The 26,965-nt window shown below is 47.5% G+C and overlaps 1 protein-coding gene across 1 annotated transcript in view; it reads left to right on the top strand.

The window, feature by feature from the left end:
• The window catches only part of NSUN2 (NOP2/Sun RNA methyltransferase 2), a 393,529-nt gene that overhangs the window by 320,340 nt on the left and 46,224 nt on the right, over positions 1-26,965 (top strand). The window contains exons 13-14 of the mRNA XM_063922936.1: positions 25,022-25,188; positions 25,309-25,401. Of these exons, the coding sequence (XP_063779006.1) occupies positions 25,022-25,188; positions 25,309-25,401 (260 nt within the window). The remainder of the gene's footprint in view (positions 1-25,021; positions 25,189-25,308; positions 25,402-26,965) is intronic.

Genomic DNA, 26,965 nt, shown 5'->3' with positions numbered 1-26,965 from the left:
TTCTATCAGCGGTGAGGTGTCTCAGTCCTTGTGTTAAGCAATGTCCCAAATATTTTACCTTGGTCTGGCATAACTGCAACTTATCCTTTGAAACCTTGTGTCCCGTATCAGAAAGATGAAACAAAAGCTGTTTCGTGTCTCTCAAGGACGATTCGAGTGAATCAGAACACAGCAGTAAATCATCTACATACTGTATTAATATTGATCTGCTCTCAGGTTGAAATGATTGTAAACAGTCATGCAAAGCCTATGAGAAAATACTTGGGCTGTCAATGAAACCTTGTGGTAAGCGAGTCCAGGTGTACTGTACTCCTCTGTATGTAAATGCAAACAAGTATTGGCTGTCAGGGTGCAGAGGGACGGAAAATAAAGCGGAGCAGAGGTCAATAACAGTGAAAAATTTAGCAGTAGGAGGGATTTGCATAAGGATGACAGCTGGATTTGGCACTACGGGGAATTGTCTCTCAACTATTTTGTTTATCCCCCTTAGATCCTGCACTAGCCTGTAACCCCTCCCCCCACTCTTTTTCACAGGGAAGATGGGACTATTGGCAATGCTGGACGTCCTAACTAGGATGCCCTGTTGCAGCAAGCGCTCTGACTGGGTACACTCCTAACTCCACCTGGCTTCAGAGGACACTGTGGGATTTTTGGAGCTATCCTATCATCTTTTACTTGAACTACTACAGGAGCTACATTTGCCATCAATCCAGTGTCTTGTCCATCTTTGGTCCAAAGTGACTCCGGTATCTGGGAGATCATTTCCTCTACCTTGGATTATACACCTGTCTGTAACAGCAGTGTGTGACATTAACCTTTGAGGGGAGTCTAACATATCCTGCACTTCCTGAGCGTGATTCTCTCGTATATCTAAGAAAACACCTCCAGGAGTACAATATATGACACACCCCATCTTACACAGTAAATTTCTCCCAAGTAGATTAGTCGGAGCCGATGCAGCTAGCAAAAAGGAGTGCTTGGTCTGCAAAGGCCCTATCGTAATCTCTGCTGGTTTATTTAAAGGGTAGTGTTGTACTACTCCTGTTACTCCCATTGCTGGAATTGTTTTACCCGTGGTTTTCATACCCACCGTTGAATTTAACACTGACTTGGCCGCCCCCGTATCTACAAGGAAAGGTAGTGATCTACCAGCTACATCAATTGTGACCTCTGGTTCACTTCCAAGGCTCGCAGTTAATTTCACTGGCTGCAGACTACAGGTGTGGCCTGACCCCTATTGTAAGTTGTGACCCTCCCGCAGCGCGTTGGCAGCTACAATATGTGAGGGGGGGGTAACTGAGAATTTTCAGAGACCTGCCAGTCTCTCTTTGGTGGGTACCTCTTTGTTTCCCCTGCATGTGGCTCATAACTCCTCCTCTGCGGTACCTGATCCCATTTGCGTGCGCCATACTGTGTGTCATGTTCTGGTCTAGGGGGTCGATATACCTTATGTGGGTCTCTAGAGTTGCAGTTCCATGCATAATGTCCTTCCTTCTGACAGTTATTACATTTTACCACATACGACTTACCATCAGGGGTCTGGGGCTTAGGCTGAGGTGGCCTTGTTGTAAGGGCCTGTATACTTACTGCCATCAGCTTATCCCCCTGTGACTCCCTGTGTCTAACGATGTTCCGATCATGCCCGACAGCGGACTCTCTTAATGCAGCCACCGAGATACCTCTCCAGCTAGGTTGAGTGGTCTGTACCCTTGTTCTCAACACTTCCTTTAAACCGTCCATTAATACGGACACCGCTACCTCCCTATGATGCACACTTTCCTCAATGTCTAGGACCCCAGTGTATCTAGCCATTTCCTGCAGTGCACGATGGAAATAGTCAGATGCAGTTTCACCTTCTTTTTGTCTAATGGAGAAGATTTTATTCCATTTGACAACAGTTGGGAAATATACTCGCCACCTCTACATCTAATTTACAATCAGTAATGAATTTCACAGGGTCAATACTAGAGGGCAAACATGCCCGTAGCACTGTCCGCAAATCTTTGTTATTGGGTTCGGCGGCGTTACCTAGTTCTTTAATAAACTTTTGACATGCGGCTAGATCTTTCCTGGGATCAGGAAATTCAGACATAATTGTCCTCAGTTCTGTGCGGGACCAAGGGCAATGCATTGCAATGTTTCTGACTGGAGTGACTCCCTGTGCGTCAGTCTTCCCATTGGGGACTGCAATCACCCTGACAGGATTAAGTTCAATTATATCACTCTGGGTTGATTCTACAATGTGAGGTGCAATTGTTTCTGCGTAATGTACAGTACCGTACTTACCCGTGGACACGACCTCACCTGTCCCTCCACTAGGGGCCTTCGTTACTACTCTTACCAGTTGGGCCGTGCCCACTTGAGTATCTTGTACGGTGGCTGCTAGAGAGAGTGCCGATATCGTGGTGGGCTCATCTTCCTGTTCGCAGTCCTGAGGGAAGTTTAAGATGGGATACAACTTGCACGGATTAGCATTAGCATTAAGACATTTATCAACTTTACTCTTATCATCATTAATACATTTATTAAGTGCACTCTTATCGTATACCAGTATGCCATTCTCTGTAGCCACTTTCTCTCCTGTTATGTGTGGTGGTGGTGCTGTTGCTATCAGTTGGTTGGAACCAGCTGCTTGAGCTAATCCCCGTTGTATCTAGCCCTCCTGTTGCCATAGCTGTAAATAATCATAATGTCTAATCCTTTGCTTTCCGGATTTTATCAGACATATCCTTCTCCTTAAATTTTGCAACACCTCAGGATTAAAGCTGCCTACCCTAGGGAACGGTTCCCTATCTTCCACAGTCATACGTTCCCACTCATTGCATAAGACCTCTGTGTGTGATCCATATTTCTCACACATTATGTACCTCGCCGACCCTTTGGGCCGACAAATATCAACGTGAACCCTTGTTGATCGTCCCTTACTTGAGCACCTGGCCCCCCATTCTTTGCAGGTATTGCCTTCTCAGCTAATCCTTACAAAAACCAAATTACTCAGTGATAAGGCGACGGTGAAAGTTCTCCGAGCACTCTCACCCACTCACGCCCCTGTTGGCCAATACACCGAACACTGTGCCCAATGCTGGTCGTACCCAACCTCTGGACCTGCGTAACCGTTATTTACTGAGAACGTGTGGGAGTATGCTACCCCTCCCAGTAAATATCAGTTGTTGGAGATTTCCTGAGTGACCAGCGAAACTCCCTTAAAATAAAAAATTGTTACACAAATCACGTCTGCGTGTACAAATAGCGTCTCTGATCCCGCAAATTGAGTGGGTATCAAGTTGAACTAACTATTGCACACACTAACGTGCGGTACAGTCGCACTGCGTGTAAGTAACTGTTACTTATCCGCCGGATGACCAACGGAATCAATTGTTTAGGCTGCAAAACCTCAGCCGGAGCGTATCTGAATGGGCCTATATGGGTACTACGCAAACCCCCGGGGCTGCGCTCTCTACCTCTGACCTTTCTCAGGCCCCGTTTTTCAGAGTTTCGCTTGACCTAGTCAGCGGATTTCTGACTTCGCCGACCTTTTGGTCTGCTGTAATACTAATTGCTCCTTTATACCTTATACAATGTTAACGTGAGAAAGCCACTCCCTTGCCACCAAGTGTCCACTCACCTGATGTGGTCTCCTACGGGATCCCGAATTCTGGGTTCACAAAACCTTTATTTGCACACTCACTCTTGTTCACTCATATACACTTTGATTTTTTTTTCTGTACAGAAAATTACTTTCATTCAGGTGAAACAGGCTAATCCCAGAGGTGTCACAATAAGAGAAGGTTCTTTTAAACTAAAATATTGGAAAACTGAACAAATTTGTGCTATTATCGCGTGGCTACCGTATCGCCTAAACTAAAACAATGCTATTGTGTTATTTGTATTTAGTGGGCGTATCTGTACGCACGTTGTGTAATATACGCCACATGTGTAGGCCTTTGCGTTGCGTACGCAGTCTCGCACGCTGTCCGAGACACGTGTACAAAGACCGGATGCGTCCGCAGTAACACAAATAACACGCTTCTATAAATGTAAACGATATTCAACTATAATCGCTTATTAAGCACCACACAGTATCTGCTGTTTAACTCTTTATAACTGGGCCAGGCTGCGTGTGTGTTTTACACTTACTCCCTTAAATATTACTTTATATTTTTAACTAAATAGCAACAAATTTTCTCAGCACGTGTCTAACAATCAATGCTAATGGCAACAAGCGAGTAGATATGTAAAGTACACAAATAAAATACAGGTGTGTGCGTGTGTTACGTGTGTTGCGTGCGCAGTTGGCACCAAACAGAAATTTAACAGATTTAAAAACAATAGCTTAACTTTCTTACCTTTTCGGATCCCACCAGCATTCCTTCAAACCAAGCGGAGCAGACGCTTATCTAATCAGCACCAGTGTATCTCCGACCAAGAAAAGTTAACAGGAGATACTACCTTCCCGCCCTTTGCTGATGGATAAAGTCTGCCTTGTCCTGCTACGCTGCGGGTATGAGGAGAACGATGCCCCCAATTGATGATGTCAATTATTATCTTCAAACATAAAGCTATATACTATTACCGTGAAGCCGCTAGACTTATTACACACACTACGGACTAAGTACGCTATTTGCGTACTGAGTACCGTATGGGTACGCACTTAGCGCTCACAGAATGATATACAGTAAACCTTGTTAATAAAACACAGTAAGAATATGCTTATACTCTAAACCTTAGTAGTCAAATAGTGTAACGATGTAACGCTTAAAAACCTTAACAATGCTTATGCTGTAATAGCGATTGAGACGCTAAGAAAGCCCTTTGCAGAAAAGTGAAAACAACACCGGTTTATATTTGAAACCACAGGGTTCTAAGGCCTCCGTGGATCGTGTCTAATAAAAGGTAAAACAATACAAGTCATACACTACAAACTAACACAGAAATCTAACAGAATAACAGAGAATAAAGATGGCTACAGAGAATATACATATGTGAGAATGATTCGCAAGCGCGACCTGGATCCAGTCCTCAGCTATTCAGGGAGAAAGCCTTCAGAGTCATGAGGCTGGCCAGGCAACAGTGGTCTTTATATACACAACATACATTCACAATACAATGGTACCTGTAATCTCATTGTTCATTGGACACAGGGATGTGTCTCTACATTACAGGAAAGGTCATAGGTGGATTTGAACAGGTGGGCTGTGTCTTTCCCCAACTGCTCTTGTGGGTGGTATCCTCTGAATTCCCGCCGCATGTGTAATTTACAGCAAATACAGTTAATGTTCATAATCTACTTCTGTACATAACTATACGCAGGAGCGAGCGATCCTTTCCTAACTAACACCGAAATGTTACCCTTAAAATATCCTACAGCTGGATACTAGACACCACCTTTCAACCTTTATCTGACCCTTATTATCATGCAAAGAGGAATCTCTCTGTCCAGGAACTGTTTAAACTTACATTACTCGCTGACATGGTCTAGGGCAGGCATGTCCAAACTGCGGCCCTCCAGCTGTTGTGAAACTACATATCCCAGCATGCCCTGACACAGTTTTGCTGTCAGAGAATGCTAAAGCTGTGTCAGGGCATGCTGGAATGTGTAGTTTCTCAACAGCTGGAGGGCCGCAGTTTGGACATGCCTGGTCTAGGGGAACAATATGTACAATATGCACTATTTGGGTTAAATATGTTATGTACGAGTCGCACGCTACACGCTCACAAACTCAGCCGTAAATACACATATCATGCGCACGAGACGCTAGAGCGTCCCTTACGCAACTTGCGGGTATGTGTACGCACGGGGGACCAGGTGCACGAGCAGCGCGTGTGTGCATGAGGGGTTAGTACAAAGGATATGCATCATGATATTTTTCGACTTTGACAGAAGTATCACGGATTCTTCAGTGGCTGGAGCGCCATCTGCCGGCCATATCCGCAGTGTTCATTCCGGGCGTCCTGAACTGGGAAGTGGACTATCTCAGTCGTCAGGACGTACACTCCGGAGAGTGGAGCCTGCATCCGGAGGTTTTTCAACTTCTCGTGAACACGTGGTGTCTTCCAGATGTGGATCTGATGACGTCTCGACACAATCACAAGGTTCCGGTCTTCGGAACAAGGACAAGGGATCCTCAAGCTGCGTTCGTGGACGCTCTGGCAATTCCATGGAACTTTCAGCTACCGTATGTGTTCCTTCCGGTGTCACTCTTGCCCAGAGTAATACGGAAGTTCAAGCAAGAAGGAGGAAACTTGCTTCTGGTCGCTCCAGCGTGGCCCAGACGGCACTGCTTCTCCGATCTCCTGGGTCTCTTGTTGGATCGTCCCCTTCTACTTCCACAACGACCAGACCTCCTCGTTCAGGGCCCTTGGGTTTACCAGGATTTGGCCCGTCTGGCTTTGACGGCATGGCTCTTGAAGCTTCCGTCCTGAGGGCCAAGGGTTTTTCTGAGGCGGTCGTTCAAACTATGTTGAAGGCCCGTAAGACGGCTTCTGCTCGGATATACCATAGGGTCTGGAATGCTTACTTTACTTGGTGTGCGTCTCACAATCATGACGTTTTCAAGTTTAGTACGGCCAAGCTATTGGCTTTTCTACTACAGGGCCTGGACTTAGGCCTGCGTCTGGCCTCCCTCAAGGTTCACATCTCGGCATTGTCGGTTTGGTTTCAGAGAAAAATTTCTACCCTACCTGATGTGCATACATTCACTCAGGGTGTATTGCGGATTCAGCCTCCTTATGTGCCACCTGTAGCCGCATGGTACTTGTCGTGGTTTTGGAGGCCTTGCAAGAGTCTCCGTTTGAGCTTCTTGCCACGCCTGACCTTAAGGGCTTTCCCTTAAGGCCCTATTCTTGCTGGCGATTGCTTCAGCTAGAAGGGTCTTGGACTTGGGTGCCTTATCCTGTAAGTCTCCCTATTTGATTTTTCACCGTGACCGGATGGTTCTTAGAACGCGGCCAGGTTATTTACCTAAGGTGGTGTCTTCCTTCCACCCTAACTAGGAAATTGTGGTTCCGGCCTTTAATTCTCCTGAGTTGCCTTTGGATGTGGTACGGGCTCTCCATATCTATGTGAAGAGAACTTCCTCCATTAGGAAATCTGATTCTCTTTTTGTATTGTTTGGTTTTCACAAACGTGGCTGGCCTGCTTCCAAGCATACTTTGGCCAGATGGATTAGAATGGTGATTGCACATGCTTATGTACAGGCTGGTCGTCCGGTACCTGTTACCATTAAAGCCCATTCTACTCGGTCGGTTGGACCTTCTTGGATGGCCCACCATGGTGCGACCCTTGAACAATTGTGCAAGGCGGCTACGTGGTCCTCAGGGAACACGTTTATAAGGTTCTTTGCCTTCGATACCGCCGCTTCCCAGGATGCTTCCTTTGGACGCCGGGTTATTGTGCCCGCTACAGTGCGTCCCCTCCCATAAGGAACTGCTTTAGGACATCCCCGATGTTAATCCTTGTGGAGCCCAGCGTACTCCGCAGCAGAAAACGAGATGTATGGTAAGAACTTACCGTTGTTAAATATTTCTGCGAGGTACACTGGGCTCCACAAGGCGCCCACCCTGACGCACTTAGCTTTTTTGGGTTGGTATTGGCATAGCCGCTGATACCCTCTCCTGCGGTGAGTGTGTGGTGTAATTGGCTTCGAGCGATTGTCGTCTCTGGTACCTGCTACTGCATTGGTTTGGTTAACGAAACTGAGCTGCTGTGCATGGAGGCGGGGTTATAGAGGAGGCATTGCTGTGCATCTTGGGAACAGTCAAAAGCTTTGAGCCTGTTGGTGCCTCGGATCAAGATCCTACTCTACACCCTGATGTTAATCCTTGTGGAGCCCAGTATACCTCGCAGAAAGAGATATAACATCTGTAAATTCTTACCATTAATCTCGTTTTCTCCTAAATCCACAGGTTCCACAGGGATCCCACCCTGACGCACCTGATTTGAGGATCTTTCTACTCACTAAACCTTTTCCTTGTACGGAAGGGTGTGCATGTGTGTGCTTGCCTGATTAGGGCTCTACATGATGCTCCTGCCTAAATGCTTTGTAATACAACTGATTTGCCTGAGCCTGTGGGCGGGGCTATATGGACGAGCCCATTGCATCCTGGGAGGACTGAAAGCTTGTGATCGTTTGGTGCCAATCTGCTGTCGCTCCATCATATCCCATTGTTATCCTGTGGAACCTGTGGACTTAAAAAAAAAAAAAAAAAATACCGTTCTCAACGGTAAGTTCTTACCATAACGTATATTTCGCATATGTCAGGGATGGTGCAAAGTAGGTATAGGAACTGAGGATGAATCCTTAGAAAATTATTTCTCTTGCGTCATAGAGGATACTGGGGTTCCACTTAGTACCATGGGGTATAGACTGGTCCACTAGAAGCCATGGGCACTTTAAGAATTTGATAGTGTGGGCTGGCTCCTCCCTCTATGCCCCTCCGACCAGACTCAGTTTAGAAAATGTGCCCGGAGGAGCCGGTCACGCTTATGGAAGCTCCTGAAGAGTTTTCTGCATTTATTTTATATGTTTATTTTCAGGCAGGGCTGGTTGGTACCAGCCTGCTTGCTTCGTGGGAAGGGTTAATGGTCCTGTTCCCTGCTGACAGGACACTGAGCTCCTGAGGGACCTATTCGCAAGAATTGTGAATACTAAGCCGGCGTCCCGACTATCAGGTCGCCGGCCATTATGGCGGCATGAGGGTACGGAGACGCACGGCTTCTAACCAGGGCGAAATGCGTCTCCAGACACGGTACACAACTGACTCAGTACACTGTACACAGTACCCACACTGGCAAAAACAGCCTTAAAACTGTTTTCTCTCCATTTTAGGCAACAGATTACCTCAGCCAGTATAAAAAAAGCGGAAAGACCGCGCGCCATTGAAGGGGCGGGTCCTTCACTATGAGCGCATCCAGCAACTCATCAGCGCCATTTTCCCTCTGCAGTGGACACAGACGCTGACTGACAGGGACGCGCAGCTCCTCCAGATAGACTCCAGATTACCTTAGTGGTACCAGGGGGTCATAGCAGGACGGGGAGCGATTATTAGTGTCCTAAGTGCACCTGGCTAAATTTGGCATTAGCGATAAGGTTGTCGTGGGGGCTGGCTTCAAATATCTGTGTCTACCTGAAGGGCACTTTGTGGGTTAATTGTGCTTAACCTTTTCCTGTGTGTGTGCTGTCACATTTACATTGTCAGGCAAAGAGTTTGTTTCCTGTACAGCAGTGTGTTCCTCTTCACCAGTGGGCTCACTACTGGGTACTCAGGGCAGTGCACCTTCCCAGAATAGCGGGGCTGAACCGGAGTGGGTTAATTCCATTAAAGGAATGATCTCAAATATTATGAGAGAGAGACGCAATACTTAAGACAGACTGTGGATGAGTTTATGAATAGAGACTCAGTCCCCAAACCAGCGTCTCAATCCCCTCCCATTTGTCCGCAAAAACGATCTCTGTCCCATATTCTGCAGTCTGACTCTGACGGGTCAGACATGGAGGAGGGTGAGGTTGATTTGAAAGGGGGATAATGCTACTCTGTCACAGGGAATAGAGGCTCTTATAGAGGCTATCAGAGATGTTTTGCAAATTCCTGATAAGGTGTCAGAGGAGTGTGAGGAATCTTATTTTAATGTAAAAAAGAAGTCCTCAGTCACTTTTCCTGCGTCAAAGGAATTGAATACCCTCTTTGAAGAACTGTGGGTTAAACCTGATAAGAAATTTCAAATCCCTAAAAGATTGCTCTCATCTTTTCCTTTTCCTCTGGAGAATAGAAAAAATGGGAAAATCCACAGATAGTGGACGCATCAGTCTCTAGGCCAGGCATTCCCAACCACGGTCCTTAAGGCACACCAACAGTGCAGGTTTTAGTGATATCCAGGCTGCAGCACAGATGGTTAAATCAAAATAACTGAGGTGCTAATTAAGTCACGTGCTGAAGCCTGGATATCACAAAAACCTGCACTGTTGGTGTGCATTGAGGACCGTGGTTGGGAATGCCTGCTCTAGGCTGTCACGGAAAATTGTATTGCCTGTCCCTGGTGCAGCCTCCCTAAAAGAAACGGCTGATCGTAAAATTTGAAACTACACTCAAATCATTGTATACAGCTGCTGGGGTGGCCCAGAGACCGACTATTGCATGTGCGTGGACCACAAAATCCATTACTAAATGGTCAGGTAACCTAATTGGGTTAGATTCCTTATCTAGGGGGTATGTTGTTTTACTCCTGCAGCATATACAGGACTCTGCGAACTTTATGGTGGAAACCTGGAAGGCCTGCCATTCACAGGAGAGGCCTTGTTTGGATTCGAACTAGACAAATGGATCTCTGAAGCTATTGCGGGTAAGTCACCGTATCTTCATTCCGCAGCTCCCCCAGCCAGGAAAGCGTATTCAGCTTCAAATTTACAGTCCTTTCGGACAGCCAAGTTTAAGGGAGAATCCAGAGGCGCAAGAGGTAAACCACGCAAACCAGCAACTGCGGCAGTGAACATAATTCCGTGCCTGGACGATCTTCTGATAAAGTCGCCGTCCAGTGAAAAGTTGCTGGACAGCATTGCTCTCTCAACCAAACTCCTCCAAGATTACTGGTGGATTCTGAACCTTCCGAAATCTCACAGCCAATACAGAGGCTCCCATTCCTGGCAATGATACTGGACACTGAGTCGCAGAAAGTGTTCCTTCCGTTGAAAATGGCATTGGTAATCCAGTCAATAGTTTGGGATGTCCTGAGGCCAACACGAATATCGGTGCATCTATGCATTCGCCTTCTGGGGAAAATGGTGGCCTCTTATGAGGCACTTCAATACGGAAGGTTTCACGCAAGACCCTTCCTGCTCGATCTGTTGGACAAATAATCCAGATTGCATCTTCACATGTACCAGAGGATCCGTCTGTTGCCAAAGGCCAGGATCTCCCTTCTGTGGTGGCTACAGATTTCTCACCTCGTCGGAGGTACGGAATTCAGGACTGGATCCTGTTAACCACAGACGCAAGCCTCAGAGGTTGGGGAGCAGTCACCCAGGGGGTGCAGTTTCAAGGAAGATGGTCAAGTCAGGAAGTCATCCTTCCAATCAACATTCTGGAACTTGGGGCCATATACCACACCCTTCTGCAGGCCTCTTATCTCACGTTCGGGCCATTCAGGTCCAGTTGGACAATGTGACGTACTTAAACCGACAGGGCGGAACGAAAAGCAGAGCAGCAAAGTCAGATGTGTCCAGAATTCTCCTCTGGGCAAAAAAAAAACAAAAACGCTGTGGCGTTGTCAGCGGTCTTCATTCCGGGAGTAGACAACTGGGAAGCAGACTTCCTCAGCAGATACGACCTGCACCCGGGGGAGTGGGGCCTTCACCCGAATGTATTCAGGTGCTTGGCACGTCGGTGGGGATATCCACAAATCGACATAATGGCCACTCGTCTCAACAAGAAGCTCAAGCTGTATTGTTCCAGGTTGAGAGACCCACAGGCAGTGGCGGTAGACGCTCTGACGACTCCATGGGTCTATCAGATGGTGTACGTGTTTCCTCCTATTCCACTGATACCAAGAATTCTCAAAAGAATAAAAAGGGAAAAGGTTCAAGCAATACGATTTGCTGCGGACTATCCAAGAAGGGCCTGGTACGCGGACGTTCTGGAGGTGCTTTTCGAAGATCCGTGGCCTCTACCTCTTCACGAGGATCTTCTGCAACAGAGGCCGTTCGTCTATCAGGACTTACCGCGGCTACGTTTGACAGCATGTAAGTTGAACGGCTGATTCTAGCCAGAAGAGGGATACCTAACAAAGTTATCCCTACTATGATCCAAGCCAGGAAGGGGGTAACGTCTAAACATTACCACCGTATTTGGAAGAAATACGTCTCTTGGTGTGAGAGCAGAAAATATTCTGCTGTGAAATTTCACTTAGGACGTTTCCTACTTTTTATGCAAACATATATATATTGATAGATGCTCAATTAGCTTAGTGATATCATTCAGGTGCTCGAAAGGGAGGGGTATTTCTAAGCAAGAAAAAAGGCATTTGTTTCCCCCAGCACCCTGAATGATAACCGTAACCAGATATAAATTCCACATGATAATAAAATTCAGAGATCTTCGTTACACATATTTGCGCAAATGTGTGAATAAGCCCCAAAGCCACATCAAGGCATCTCTGTATATTTGGGGTCCCTAGCGCTATATCTAGGTGCAGGGTGTGGCACCCCAAAACACCAGCATAAGCCAGAAAGCCCAGCGTAGCATACCAGTGAAAAAACTATAGTGTTAATAAATTAGTATTTAGGAAGCCGAAGCTATAGAGAAGGTGATACAAAAATGAAATGCAATTAAAATAGAGAAATAGTGTTAAAAAATTAATAAGTGAAAAGTGTTAATAGAACTACTGCTTTATGCAGGCAGGTGTGGATGTGGGCCTACGTCTGGGCTCCATAAAAGTCCAGATTTCGGCCTTGTCCATTTTCATTCAAGATCAATTGGTTTCTATCCCTGAGGTCCAGATGTTTTTGAAAGTTGTTCTGCACATCCAACCTCCCTTTGTGTCTCCCACGGCACCTTGGGATCTCAATTTGGTACTGCAGTTCCTCCAATCGGACTGGTTTCAACCATTACAGGAGGTGTACGTATAATATCTTACGTGGAACACCGTCACACTGTTGGCCTTGGCTTCAGCAAGGCGTGTGTCGGAGCTGGGGGCTTTGTCTCACAAGATCCCCTATATAATTTTGCACGAGGACAGAGCTGAGCTCAGAACTAGTCAGCAATTTCTTCCAAAAGTGGTGTGTGCGTTTCACATCAACCAACCTATTGAGGTTCCGGTTATCGCCGACACTTCCGCTACTTCAAAGTTTTTGGATGTTGTGAGGGCTTTGAAGGTATATGTAAAGAGGACAGCTCGTCACAGGAAATCCCACTCGCTGTTCGATATGATCCCAAAATTAGATTTCCTGCCTCAAAGCAGACAATTACACGCTGGTTCAGGCTCACTATCCAGCATGCTTATTCCACGGCATGTTGCCGGTTCCAAAATCTGTACAGGCCCACCTTACTAGGTTTGGCGAGTTCTCCCTGGGCGGCTGCCCGGGGTGTCTCGGCTTTACAGCTCTGCCGAGCAGCCACTTGGTCAGGTTTGAACACGTTTGTTAAGTTCTACAAGTTTGATACTTTGGCCTCTGAGGACCTTCAGTTTGGTCAATCAGTTCTGCAGGAACCTCAGCACTCTCCCACACAGTTTGGGAGCTTTGGTACATCCCTATGGTACTAACTGGAAACCCCAGTATCCTCTAGGATGTAAGAGAAAATAGGATTTCTCTAACGTCCTAGTGGATGCTGGGAACTCCGTAAGGACCATGGGGAATAGCGGGCTCCGAAGGAGGCTGGGGACTCTAGAAAGATCTTAGACTACCTGGTGTGCACTGGCTCCTCCCACTATGACCCTCCTCCAAGCCTCAGTTAGATTTCGTGCCCGGCCGAGGTTGGATGCACACTAGGGGCTCTCCTGAGCTCTTAGAAAGTTATAGTCTTAGAATTTGTTATTTTCAGTGAGACCTGCTGGCAACAGGCTCACTGCAGCGAGGGACTAAGGGGAGAAGATGCGAACTCGCCTGCTTGCAGCCGGATTACGCTTCTTAGGCTACTGGACACCATTAGCTCCAGAGGGATCGACCGCAGGCCCAGCCTTGATGTTCGGTCCCGGAGCCGCGCCGCCGTCCCCCTTACAGAGCCAGAAGCAAGAAGATGGTCCGGAAAATCGGCGGCATGAAGACTCTGTCTTCACCAAGGTAGCGCACAGCACTGCAGCTGTGCGCCATTGCTCCTCTCACACGCTTCACACTCCGGTCACTGAGGGTGCAGGGCGCTAGGGGGGGCGCCCTGAGGCAGCAATAAAAACACCTTGGCTGGCTAAAATACCTCAATATATGGCCCCAGGGGCTATATATGAGGTAAATACCCCTGCCAGAATTCCATAAAAAACGGGAGAATAGGCCGCGAAAAAGGGGCGGAGCCTATCTCCTCAGCACACTGGCGCCATTTTTCCCTCACAGCTCGGCTGGAGGGAAGCTCCCTGGCTCTTCCCTGCAATTCTACAGTACAGTAAGAGGGAAAAGAGAGGGGGGGCATTAAAATTGGCACTGTATACAGTATATTATATAAAAGCTATTAGGGACATAACTCAGTTAGTCCCTGTATATATATATATATATATATATATATAGCGCTCTGGTGTGTGCTGGCATACTCTTACTCTGTCCCCCCAAAGGGCTTTTGTGGGTCCTGTCCTCGTTTAGAGCATTCCCTGTGTGTCTGCGGTGTGTCGGTACGGCTGTGTCGACATGTTGAATGAGGAGGCTTATATGGTGACAGAACAGAGGCCGATATATGTGATGTCGCCCCCTGTGGGGCCGACACCAGAGTGGATGGATAGGTGAAAGGTATTAACCGACAGTGTCAACTCCTTACATAAAAGGGTGGATGACGTAACAGCTGTGGGACAGCCGGCTTCGCAGCCCGCGCCTGCCCAGGCGTCTCAAAGGCCATCAGGGGCTCAAAAACGCCCGCTCTCTCAGATGGCAGACACAGATGTCGACACGGAGTCTGACTCCAGTGTCGACAAGGTGGAGACATATACACAATCCACTAGGAACATCCGTGACGTGATCCCGGCAATAAAAAATGTGTTATACATTTCTGACTTTAACCCAAGCACCTCTAAAAATGGGTTTTAGGTTTGGGGAGAAAAAACAGGCAGTGTTTTGTTCCCCCATCAGATGAATAAATTAAGTGTGTGAAAGCGTGGGTTCCCCCCTTAAGAAACTGGTAATTTATAAAAAGTTACTGATGGCGTACCCTTTCCCGCCAGGTGGATAAGTTACGCTGGGAGATATCCCCTAGGGTGGATAAGGCGCTCACACGTTTGTCAAAAAAGGTGGCACTGCCGTCTTAGGATACGGCCACTTTAATAGGTACCTGTTGATAAAAAACAGGAGGCTATCCTGAAGTCTGTATTTACACACTCAGGTACTAGACTGAGACCTGCAGATAGTGCTGCTGCAGCGTGGTCGGTGACCCTGTCAAACAGGGATACTAGTTGGCAAACATAAAAACATATTAAAGACGTCGTCTTATATATGGGGGATGCACAGAGGGATATTTTGCCGGCTGGCATCCAAAATAAATGTAATGTCCATTCTGTCAGGAGGGTATTAGAGACCTGTCACTGGACAGGTGATGCTGACTTAAAAAGCGCATAGAGAGCCTTATAAGGGTGAGGAATTATTTGGGGATGGTCTCTGGGACCTCGTATCCACAGCAACTGCTGGGAAGAAATAATTTTACCTCAGGTTTCCTCACAGACAAAGGTACAGTCCTTTCGGCTTCAGAAAAGCAAGCGGGTCAAATGGCGCTTCCTTTCTGTACAGAGACAAGGGTAGAGGGAAAAAAGCTGCACCAGTCAGCCTGTTCCCAGAATCAAGATTCTTCCCCCGCCTCCTGTGAGGCCACACCATGACGCGGGTGCTCCACAGGTGTAGCCAGGTACGGTGGGGGGCCGTCTCAAAAATTTCAGCAATTAGTGGGCTCGCTCACAGGTGGATCCCTGTTTCTTTCAAGTAGTATTTCAGGGGTACAAGCTGGAATTCGAGATGTCTCCCCCCAGCCGTTTCCTAAAATATGCCTTGCTAACAACTCCCTCAGGCAGGGAGGCTGTGCTAGAGGCAATTAATAAGCGGTATTCCCAGCAGGTAATACTCAAGGTGCCCCTACTTCAACAAGGACGGGGTTACTATTCCACACGGGTTGGGGTACCGAAACCGCATGGTTCGGTGTGACCCATTTTATATTTAAAATCCTTGAACACAAAAATTCAAGTTCAAGATGGAATCGCTCAGGGCGGTTATTCCAAGCCTGGACGAGGGGGATTACATGGTATCCTGGGACATCAAGGATGCTTACCTGCATGTCCCCATTTACCATCCTCGCCAGGAGTACCTCAGATTTGTGGTACAGGATTACCATTACCAAGTCCAGACACTGCCGTTTGGACTGTACATGGCACCGAGGGTGTTTTATCAAGGTAATGGCCGAAATGTTGATACTCCTTCAAAAAAAGGGAGTTGTAATTATCCCGTACTTGGACAATCTCGTTATAAGGGCGAGGTCCAAGGAGCAGTTGGTAGTCGGGGTAGCACTATTTTGGAAAGTGCTACAACAGCATGGTTGGATTCTAAACAGTCCAAAGTCACAGCTGGTTCCTATGACACGTCTACTGTTCCTGGGGATGGTTCTGGACATAAACCAGAAATAGTGTTTCTCCCGGAGGGGAAAGCCAAGGAGTTGTCTTCTCTAGTCAGAGACCTCCTGAAGCCAAAATAGGTAGCGGTGCATCATTGCACGCGAGTCCTGGGAAAAATGGTAGCTTCCTACGAAGCAATCCCATTAGGCAGGTTCCATACAAGAACTTTTCAGAGGGACCTGTTGGACAAGTGGTCCGGATCGCATCTTCCGATGCATAGGTTGATAACCCTGTCTCCAAGGACCAGGGTATCTCTACTGTGGTGGCTGCAGAGTGCCCATCTTCAAGAGGGCTGCAGGTTCGGCATACAGGACTAGGTCCTAGTGACCATGGATTCCAGCCTTTGAGGCTGGGAGGCAGTCACACAGGGAAGAAATTTCCAGGGACTTTGGTCAAGTCAGGTTATTTCCCTACACATAAATATTCTGGACCTGAGGGCCATTTACAATGCCCTGAGGCCGGCAAGGCCTCTGCTTCAAAACCAGCCGGTACTGATCCAATCAGACAACATCACGGCAGTCGCCCATGTAAACCAACAGGGCGGCACAAGAAGCAGGATGGCGATGGCAGAAGCCACAAGGATTCTCCGATAGGCGGAAAATCATGTGTTAGCACTGTCAGCAGTGTTCATTCCCGGAGTGGACAACTGGGAAGCAGATCTTCTCAACAGACACGACCTCCACCCGGGAGAATGGGGACTTCCTCCAGAAGTCTTCCAATAGGATTGTACACCATTGGGAAAGGCCACAGGTGGACATGATGGCGTCCCGCCTCAACAAAAAGCTATAAAAGATATTGCACCGGGTCAAGGGACCCTCAGGCGATAGCTATGGACGCTCTGGTAACACCGTGGGTGTACCAGTCGGTTTATGTGTTCTCCCCTCTGCCTCTCATACCAAAGGTACTGAGAATAAGAAGAAGGCGAGGAGTAAGAACGATACTCGTGGATGGCCAAGAAGAGCTTGGTACCCAGAACTTCAAGAATTTATATCAGAGGACCCATGGCCTCTGCCACTCAGACAGGACCTGCGGCAGCAGGGGCCCTGTCTGTTCCAAGACTTACCGCGGCTGCGTTTGTCGGCATGGCGGTTGAACGCCGGATCCTGAAGGAAAAGGGCATTCCGGAGGAAGTCATTCCTACGCTTACTAAAGCCAGGAAAGAGGTTACAGCAACTCATTATCACCGCATATGGCGAAAATATGTTGCATGGTGTGAGGCCGAAAGGGCCCCAACAGAGGAATTTCAACTAGGTCGATTTCTGCATTTCCTGCAAGCAGGAGTGACTATGGGCCTTAAATTGGGTTCCATTAAGGTACAGATCTCGGCTCTGTCGATTTTCTTTCAGAAAGAACTAGCTTCAGTACCTGAAGTTCAGACATTTATAAAAGGAGTGCTGCAGAGTCAGCCCCCGTTTGTGCCTCCTGTGGCACCTTGGGATCTCAACGTGGTGTTGAGTTTCTTAAAATCACATTGGTTTGAACCACTAAAAACCGTGGATCTGAAATATCTCACGTGGAAGGTGGTTATGTTATTGGCCTTGGCTTCTGCCAGGCGAGTATCAAAGTTGGCGGCTTTGTCTTGTAAAAGCCCTTATTTGATTTTTCATATGGATAGGGCAGAATTGAGGACTCGTCCCCAGTTTCTCCCAAAGGTGGTGTCAGCGTTTCACCTGAACCAGCCTATTGTGGTGCCTAGGCTACTAGGGACTTGGAGGACTCCAAGTTGCTAGACGTTGTCAGGGCACTGAAAATATATGTTTCCAGAACGGCTAGAGTCAGAAAATCTGACTCGCTGTTTATCCTATATGCACCTAACAAGCTGGGTGCTCCTGCTTCTAAGCAGACTATTGCTCGTTGGATTTGTAGTACAATTCAGCTTGCACATACTGTGGCAGGCCTGCCACAGCCAAAATCTGTCAATGCCCATTCCACAAGGAAGGTGGGCTCATCTTGGGCGGCTGCCCGAGAGGTCTCCGCTTTACAACTTTGCCGAGCAGCTACTTGGTCAGGGGCAAACACGTTTGCAAAATTCTACAAATTTGATACCCTGGCTGAGGAGGACCTGGAGTTCTCTCATTCAGTGCTGCAGAGTCATCCGCACTCTCCCTCCCGTTTGGGAGCTTTGGTATAATCCCCATGGTCCTTACGGAGTTCCCAGCATCCACTAGGACGTTAGAGAAAATAAGAATTTACTCACCGGTAATTCTATTTCTCGTAGTCCGTAGTGGATGCTGGGCGCCCATCCCAAGTGCGGTTTATCTGCAATACTTGTACATAGTTATTGTTAACTAAATCGGGTTATTGTTGAGCCATCTGTTGAGAGGCTCTATTGTTTCATACTGTTAACTGTGTTTCATATCACGAGTTGTACGGTGTGATTGGTGTGGCTGGTATGAGTCTTACCCGGGATTCAAAATCCTTCCTTATTGTGTACGCTCGTCCGGGCACAGTACCTAACTGAGGCTTGGAGGAGGGTCATAGTGGGAGGAGCCAGTGCACACCAGGTAGTCTAAGATCTTTCTAGAGTGCCCAGCCTCCTTCGGAGCCCGCTATTCCCCATGGTCCTTACGGAGTGCCCAGCATCCACTACGGACTACGAGAAATAGAATTACCGGTGAGTAAATTCTTATTTTTAATTACCTACTGGTAAATCCTTTTCTCGTAGTCCGTAGAGGATACTGGGTGCCGCCCGGTGCTTCGTTCTTCCTGCACTGTTACTTGGTTAAGTATTGTTGGTTCAGCTGTTGCTTGTCCTCTGGTTTGTGTGTGCTGGTTCGGAATCTCACCACTATCTTTATTCTTCTCTCAAAGTATGTCCGTCTCCTCGGGCACAGTTTCCTAGACTGAGTCTGGTAGGAAGGGCATAGAGGGAGGAGCCAGCCCACACTGTCAAATTCTTAAAGTGCCCATGACTCCTAGTGGACCCGTCTATACCCCAGGGTACTAAATGGATCCCCAGTATCCTCTATGGACTACGAGAAAAGGGTTTACAGGTAGGTAATTAAAATCCAATTTCTCTAACGTCCTAGTGGATGCTGGGGACTCCGAAAGGGCCATGGGGAATAGCGGCTCCGCAGGAGACTGGGCACAAAAGTAAAAGCTTTAGGACTACCTGGTGTGCACTGACTTCTCCCCCTATGACTCTCCTCCAAGCCTCAGTTAGATTTTTGTGCCCGAACGAGAAGGGTGCATACTAAGGGGCTCTCCTGAGCTGCTTAGAGTAAAAGTTTAAAGTAGGTTTTTTATTTTCAGTGAGACCTGCTGGCAACAGGCTCACTGCACCGAGGGACTAAGGGGAGAAGAAGCGAACTCACCTGCGTGCAGAGTGGATTGGGCTTCTTAGGCTACTGGACATTAGCTCCAGAGGGACGATCACAGGCCCAGCCATGGATGGGTCCCAGAGCCGCGCCGCCGCCCCCCTTACAGAGCCAGAAGACTGAAGAGGTACGGAAAATCGGCGGCAGAAGACGTCCTGTCTTCAATAAGGTAGCGCACAGCACCGCAGCTGTGCGCCATTGCTCTCAGCACACTTCACACTCCGGTCACTGAGGGTGCAGGGCGCTGGGGGGGGGGGCCCTGAGACGCAATAAAAACACCTTTTTTGGCAAAAAATACATCACATATAGCTCCTGGGCTATATGGATGCATTTAACCCCTGCCAATTTTTCCATAAAAAAGCGGGAGAAAGGCCACCGAGAAGGGGGCGGAGCCTATCTCCTCAGCACACTGGCGCCATTTTTTCCTCACAGCTCCGTTGGAGGAAGGCTCCCTGACTCTCCCCTGCAGTCCTGAACTACAGAAACAGGGTAAAACAAGAGAGGGGGGGCACTAATTTGGCAGATAAATATATACAGCAGCTATATCAGGGAAAAACACTTATATAAGGTTATCCCTATATATATATAGCGCTCTGGTGTGTGCTGGCAAACTCTCCCTCTGTCTCCCCAAAGGGCTAGTAAGGTCCTGTCCTCTGTCAGAGCATTCCCTGCGTGTGTGCTGTGTCGGTACGTTGTGTCGACATGTATGAGGAGGAAAATGGTGTGGAGGCGGAGCAATTGCCTGTGTTAGTGATGTCACCCCCTAGGGAGTCGACACCTGACTGGATGGTCTTATGGAAAGAATTACGTGATAGTGTCAGCACTTTACAAAAGACTGTTGACGACATGAGACAGCCGGCAAATCAGTTAATACCTGTACAGGCGTCTCAAACACCGTCAGGGGCTCTAAAGCGCCCGTTACCTCAGGTCGATACAGACACTGACACGGACACTGACTCCAGTGTCGACGGTGAGGAAACAAACGTATTTTCCAGTAGGGCCACACGTTACATGATCACGGCAATGAAGGAGGTTTTGAACATTTCTGATACTACAAGTACCACAAAAAAGGGTATTATGTGGGGTGTGAAAAAACTACCCGTAGTTTTTCCTGAATCAGATGAATTCAATGAGGTGTGTGATGAAGCGTGGGTTTCCCCCGATAAAAAACTGCTAATTTCTAAAAAATTATTGGCATTATACCCTTTCCCGCCAGAGGTTAGGGCACGTTGGGAAACACCCCCTAGGGTAGATAAGGCGCTCACACGCTTATCAAAACAAGTGGCGTTACCGTCTCCTGATACGGCCGCCCTCGAGGAACCAGCTGATAGGAAGCTGGAAAATATCCTAAAAAGTATATACACACATACTGGTATTATACTGCGACCAGCAATCGCCTCAGCCTGGATGTGCAGTGCTGGGGTGGCTTGGTCGGATTCCCTGACTGAAAATATTGATACCCGGGACAGAGACAATATATTATTGACTATAGAGCATTTAAAGGATGCATTTCTATATATGCGAGATGCACAGAGGGATATTTGCACTCTGGCATCAAGAGTAAGTGCGATGTCCATTTCTGCCAGAAGAGGGTTATGGACGCGACAGTGGTCAGGTGATGCGGATTCCAAACGGCATATGGAAGTATTGCCGTATAAAGGGGAGGAGTTATTTGGGGTCGGTCTATCGGACCTGGTGGCAACGGCTGGGAAATCCACCTTTTTACCCCAGGTCACCTCTCAGCAGAAAAAGATACCGTCTTTTCAGGCTCAGTCCTTTCGTCCCCATAAGGGCAAGCGGGCAAAAGGCCACTCATATCTGCCCCGGGGCAGAGGAAGGGGAAAAAGACTGCAGCAGACAGCCTCTTCCCACGAACAGAAGCCCTCCCCCGCTTCTGCCAAGTCCTCAGCATGACGCTGGGGCCTTACAAGCGGACTCGGGCACGGTGGGGGCCCGTCTCAAGAATTTCAGCGCGCAGTGGGCTCACTCGCAAGTGGACCCCTGGATCCTGCAGGTAGTATCTCAGGGGTACAAATTGGAATTCGAGACGTCTCCCCCTCGCCGGTTCCTGAAGTCTGCTTTACCAACGTCTCCCCCCGACAGGGAGGCGGTATTGGAAGCCATTCACAAGCTGTATTCCCAGCAGGTGATAATCAAGGTACCCCTCCTACAACAGGGAAAGGGGTATTATTCCACGCTGTTTGTGGTACCGAAGCCGGACGGCTCGGTGAGACCCATTTTAAATCTGAAATCCTTGAACACTTACATAAAAAGGTTCAAGTTCAAGATGGAGTCACTCAGAGCAGTGATAGCGAACCTGGAAGAAGGGGACTATATGGTGTCTCTGGACATCAAGGATGCTTACCTCCATGTCCCAATTTGCCCTTCTCACCAAGGGTACCTCAGGTTTGTGGTACAGAACTGTCACTATCAGTTTCAGACGCTGCCGTTTGGATTGTCCACGGCACCCCGGGTCTTTACCAAGGTAATGGCTGAAATGATGATTCTTCTTCGAAGAAAAGGCGTCTTAATTATCCCTTACTTGGACGATCTCCTGATAAGGGCAAGGTCCAGAGAACAGTTAGAGGTCGGAGTAGCACTATCTCAAGTAGTACTACGACAGCACGGATGGATTCTAAATATTCCAAAATCGCAGCTGATTCCGACGACACGTCTGCTGTTCCTAGGGATGATTCTGGACACAGTACAGAAAAAGGTGTTTCTCCCGGAGGAGAAAGCCAGGGAGTTATCCGACCTAGTCAGGAACCTCCTAAGACCAGGCCAAGTGTCAGTGCATCAATGCACAAGGGTCCTGGGAAAGATGGTGGCTTCTTACGAAGCGATTCCATTCGGCAGATTCCACGCAAGAACTTTTCAGTGGGATCTGCTGGACAAATGGTCCGGATCGCATCTTCAAATGCATCAGCGGATAACCCTGTCTCCAAGGACAAGGGTGTCTCTCCTGTGGTGGTTACAGAGTGCTCATCTCCTAGAGGGCCGCAGATTCGGCATTCAGGATTGGGTCCTGGTGACCACGGATGCCAGCCTGAGAGGCTGGGGAGCAGTCACACAGGGAAAAAATTTCCAGGGCTTGTGGTCAAGCATGGAAACGTCACTTCACATAAATATCCTGGAACTAAGAGCCATTTACAATGCCCTAAGTCAGGCAAGGCCTCTGCTTCAGGGTCAGCCGGTGTTGATCCAGTCGGACAACATCACGGCAGTCGCCCACGTAAACAGACAGGGCGGCACAAGAAGCAGGAGGGCAATGACGGAAGTTGCAAGGATTCTTCGCTGGGCGGAAAATCATGTGATAGCACTGTCAGCAGTGTTCATTCCGGGAGTGGACAACTGGGAAGCAGACTTCCTCAGCAGACACGATCTTCACCCGGGGGAGTGGGGACTTCACCCAGAAGTCTTCCACATGATTGTGAACCGTTGGGAAAAACCAAAGGTGGACATGATGGCGTCCCGCCTCAACAAAAAACTGGACAGATATTGCGCCAGGTCAAGGGACCCTCAGGCAATAGCTGTGGACGCTCTGGTAACACCGTGGGTGTACCAGTCAGTATATGTGTTCCCTCCTCTGCCTCTCATACCCAAGGTACTGAGAATCATAAGAAGGAGAGGTGTAAAGACTATACTCGTGGCTCCGGATTGGCCAAGAAGGACTTGGTACCCGGAAATTCAAGAGATGCTCACGGAAGACCCGTGGCCTCTACCTCTAAGAAAGGACCTGCTCCAGCAGGGACCATGTCTGTTCCAAGACTTACCGCGGCTGCGTTTGACGGCATGGCGGTTGAACGCCGGATCCTGAAGGAAAAAGGCATTCCGGATGAAGTTATCCCTACCCTGATCAAAGCCAGGAAGGATGTAACTGTGCAACATTATCACCGTATTTGTCGTAAATATGTTGCGTGGTGTGAGGCCAGGAAGGCCCCTACAGAGGAATTTCAACTGGGTCGATTCCTGCATTTCCTGCAAACAGGACTGTCTATAGGCCTCAAATTAGGGTCCATTAAGGTTCAAATTTCGGCCCTGTCAATATTATTCCAAAAAGAACTAGCTTCAGTTCCTGAAGTTCAGACGTTTGTCAAGGGGGTACTGCAGATACAGCCTCCTTTTGTGCCTCCAGTGGCACCTTGGGATCTCAATGTAGTTTTGGGATTCCTAAAATCACATTGGTTTGAACCACTCACCACTGTGGACTTAAAATATCTCACATGGAAAGTGGTAATGCTGTTAGCCCTGGCTTCAGCCAGGCGTGTATCAGAATTTGCGGCTTTATCCTATAAAAGCCCTTACCTAATTTTTCATACGGACAGGGCAGAATTGAGGACTCGTCCTCAATTTCTCCCTAAGGTGGTTTCAGCATTTCACTTAAACCAGCCTATTGTGGTGCCTGCGGCTACTAGGGACTTGGAGGATTCCAAGTTGCTGGACGTAGTCAGGGCCCTGAAAATATTTGTTTCCAGGACGGCTGGAGTCAGAAAATCTGACTCGCTGTTTATCCTGTATGCACCCAACAAGCTGGATGCCCCTGCTTCTAAGCAGACGATTGCTCGTTGGATTTGTAGTACAATTCAGCTTGCACATTCTGTGGCAGGCCTGCCACAGCCAAAATCTGTAAAAGCCCATTCCACACGGAAAGTGGGCTCATCTTGGGCGGCTGCCCGAGGGGTCTCGGCTTTACAACTTTGCCGAGAAGCTACTTGGTCAGGGGCAAATACGTTTGCAAAATTCTACAAATTTGATACCCTGGCTGAGGAGGACCTGGAGTTCTCTCATTCGGTGCTGCAGAGTCATCCGCACTCTCCCGCCCGTTTGGGAGCTTTGGTATAATCCCCATGGTCCTTTCGGAGTCCCCAGCATCCACTAGGACGTTAGAGAAAATAAGAATTTACTTACCGATAATTCTATTTCTCATAGTCCGTAGTGGATGCTGGGCGCCCATCCCAAGTGCGGATTGTCTGCAATACTTGTACATAGTTATTGTTACAAAAATCGGGTTATTATTGTTGTGAGCCATCTTTTCAGAGGCTCCTCTGTTATCATGCTGTTAACTGGGTTCAAATCACAAGTTGTACGGTGTGATTGGTGTGGCTGGTATGAGTCTTACCCGGGATTCAAGATCCTTCCTTATTGTGTACGCTCGTCCGGGCACAGTATCCTAACTGAGGCTTGGAGGAGGGTCATAGGGGGAGGAGCCAGTGCACACCAGGTAGTCCTAAAGCTTTTACTTTTGTGCCCAGTCTCCTGCGGAGCCGCTATTCCCCATGGTCCTTTCGGAGTCCCCAGCATCCACTACGGACTATGAGAAATAGAATTATCGGTAAGTAAATTCTTATTTTTTTTACTTCTGTGTATTGATCTAGAACACGATTTGCTAAATAATCTGTAATATTGACCTGTTTTCTTGCAGCTGCAGCGGAGACCTCCTGCTTCTGTGCCAGTTGCTGAGGTTGTGGAAAATATTACAGAGACTGCAAGTGAGACAGCAAAGAGTACAGAAAATGTGGAAAATAAAGATAAAGGCACCGCACCTTGCAGTAATCCTGAGACTGGATCCTCTAAAGACAGTGTGTGTGGGTAAGGTATAAACTGAACAAACTTGTCATGGACTTACTGTCCCTTGCAGTGCTTTGTACTCTTTCAGCTTGCATAGCTTATTTTGCCTTCACTTATTTTTTACCCCTCTTTATGATGAAGTCCTCCCCCATTCAAAAAAATGAAGTTGTTTGGATTTAAGGAAGATCCATTTGTGTTTCTGTCAGAGGATGATCCAATATTTATTCCCATACAGTAAGTACAGTTTTCCTCTTTCTTGTTCTGTTATGTGCATAGTTTAGAAATGGCACAGGTAAAAAGCTTACGTAAATACCAGACAGTGGATGTCCCCTTAACTGTTTTTTTCCCATAATGTGAATGTTTATCTGTTGTGAATTGTAGCGTCCTGTGGGATGGGAGAGGCACAAGGTCCATTATTTTTTCTTTATTTTTATTTTTTTAGTGGTACTTTTTTTATATTACAAAAATAAATAATAAATCCTGGAATATGCTTTTTGCATTAGATTTAATACCCCTTTTACACCAAATTCCTGTGTCCGACCTGGGATACTGATCACGGTTTGAAGTCAGGTTTCAAATGTACTTGCCCATTTCACACTTCAGGATGGACCTGGGTAATTCCCAGGTCCTCTCCTTTCACACTGGATCCTTGTCTTGGAATTAACCATGGTCATGGAAATAACCTTGGTAGTCAGGACATGGGTTGCACTGACTTGCCCTGGCAAATAACCCAGGTTATCCTCTCAAAGTACAAATATTTGCAATATGAGAACACAATTGGCCTCCGGCAGTACATCCTTAAATGAATTGAGAATTTTTTGGGAAAGTAACCCGCAGTTAAGGGATCAGGTTGGGTTGCTTAAATGAGAGCTGCGAAAAGGAAAATGAAAGAGCATCCCAAAGAAATAAAGATAAGTGAATACAAATGCATTACAAAACCACATGAGTCTTTGGATGTCCCAGTGAGCACCTTTTGGTTTTATTATCAGGACATGGAATCTGTATCACACCACCAGATACGACTTGCAGAAAGCCATCAGTTTGCTCAAATAAGCTGTAACAAGCCACAGAGGCCAGCAACAGCATTTCAGCAAGAGCTCTATGTAACACTGGCCATTAAGGAGGATAGCACAAAATAACCTGTTACTTCAAAAAAAATAGCGATGAAAAAGCATGAGTGAGCCAGCTGCAATGTGTCAAGAGCTTATTGCGTTGTGTGACACAAATTGACTGGTCACACCTCAAACACCAATCGTACAATGTTTGTTAGTGGAAGATTAGTCTGCTGGGCTGCCTTTCTTCTGCAGAGAATGGGGATTGTTATAATTTATTAAAACAGAAGAATTAAAAAGAACAAAAAACTGAAGTACAGTATTGATGAAAGTTTCAGCACAACAATGCCAAGGTTTACATACATAATCCCGGTGGGTGGGATGCCGGCTGTCAATATCCCAACAGCGGCATCCTGACCGCTAGAATGCCAGCAGCGGAGCGAGCGTTGAGACCCGTTGCGTGCTCGGTGACTCACTGTGCTCGCCACAGGATCTATTCCCACTCTAAAGGTGTCGTGGACACCCATGAGTGAGAATAGCCCTGGTGGGCCATGATCCTCAAAGCCACGAACCTATGTATTTTCACAGCACTTATCTTGGCAAAAATAGTCACTTACAGACAGGGTAAGGAAAAGGGGATCAGTTTCTCTGGGTGCACTCTTCAATTCTTTGTTTCTTTTGAAAAATAGTCACTTGTCAGGATTTGGCTCAACCTGCCTTGGGCTCGCAAAACTAATCCCTGCTAA

Source organism: Pseudophryne corroboree, chromosome 5 (genome assembly GCF_028390025.1).
Source record: "Pseudophryne corroboree isolate aPseCor3 chromosome 5, aPseCor3.hap2, whole genome shotgun sequence".
Lineage (NCBI taxonomy): Eukaryota > Metazoa > Chordata > Amphibia > Anura > Myobatrachidae > Pseudophryne > Pseudophryne corroboree.
Note: the sequence above shows the minus strand (reverse complement) of the source record. Positions and strands in the feature narration are given on the sequence as shown.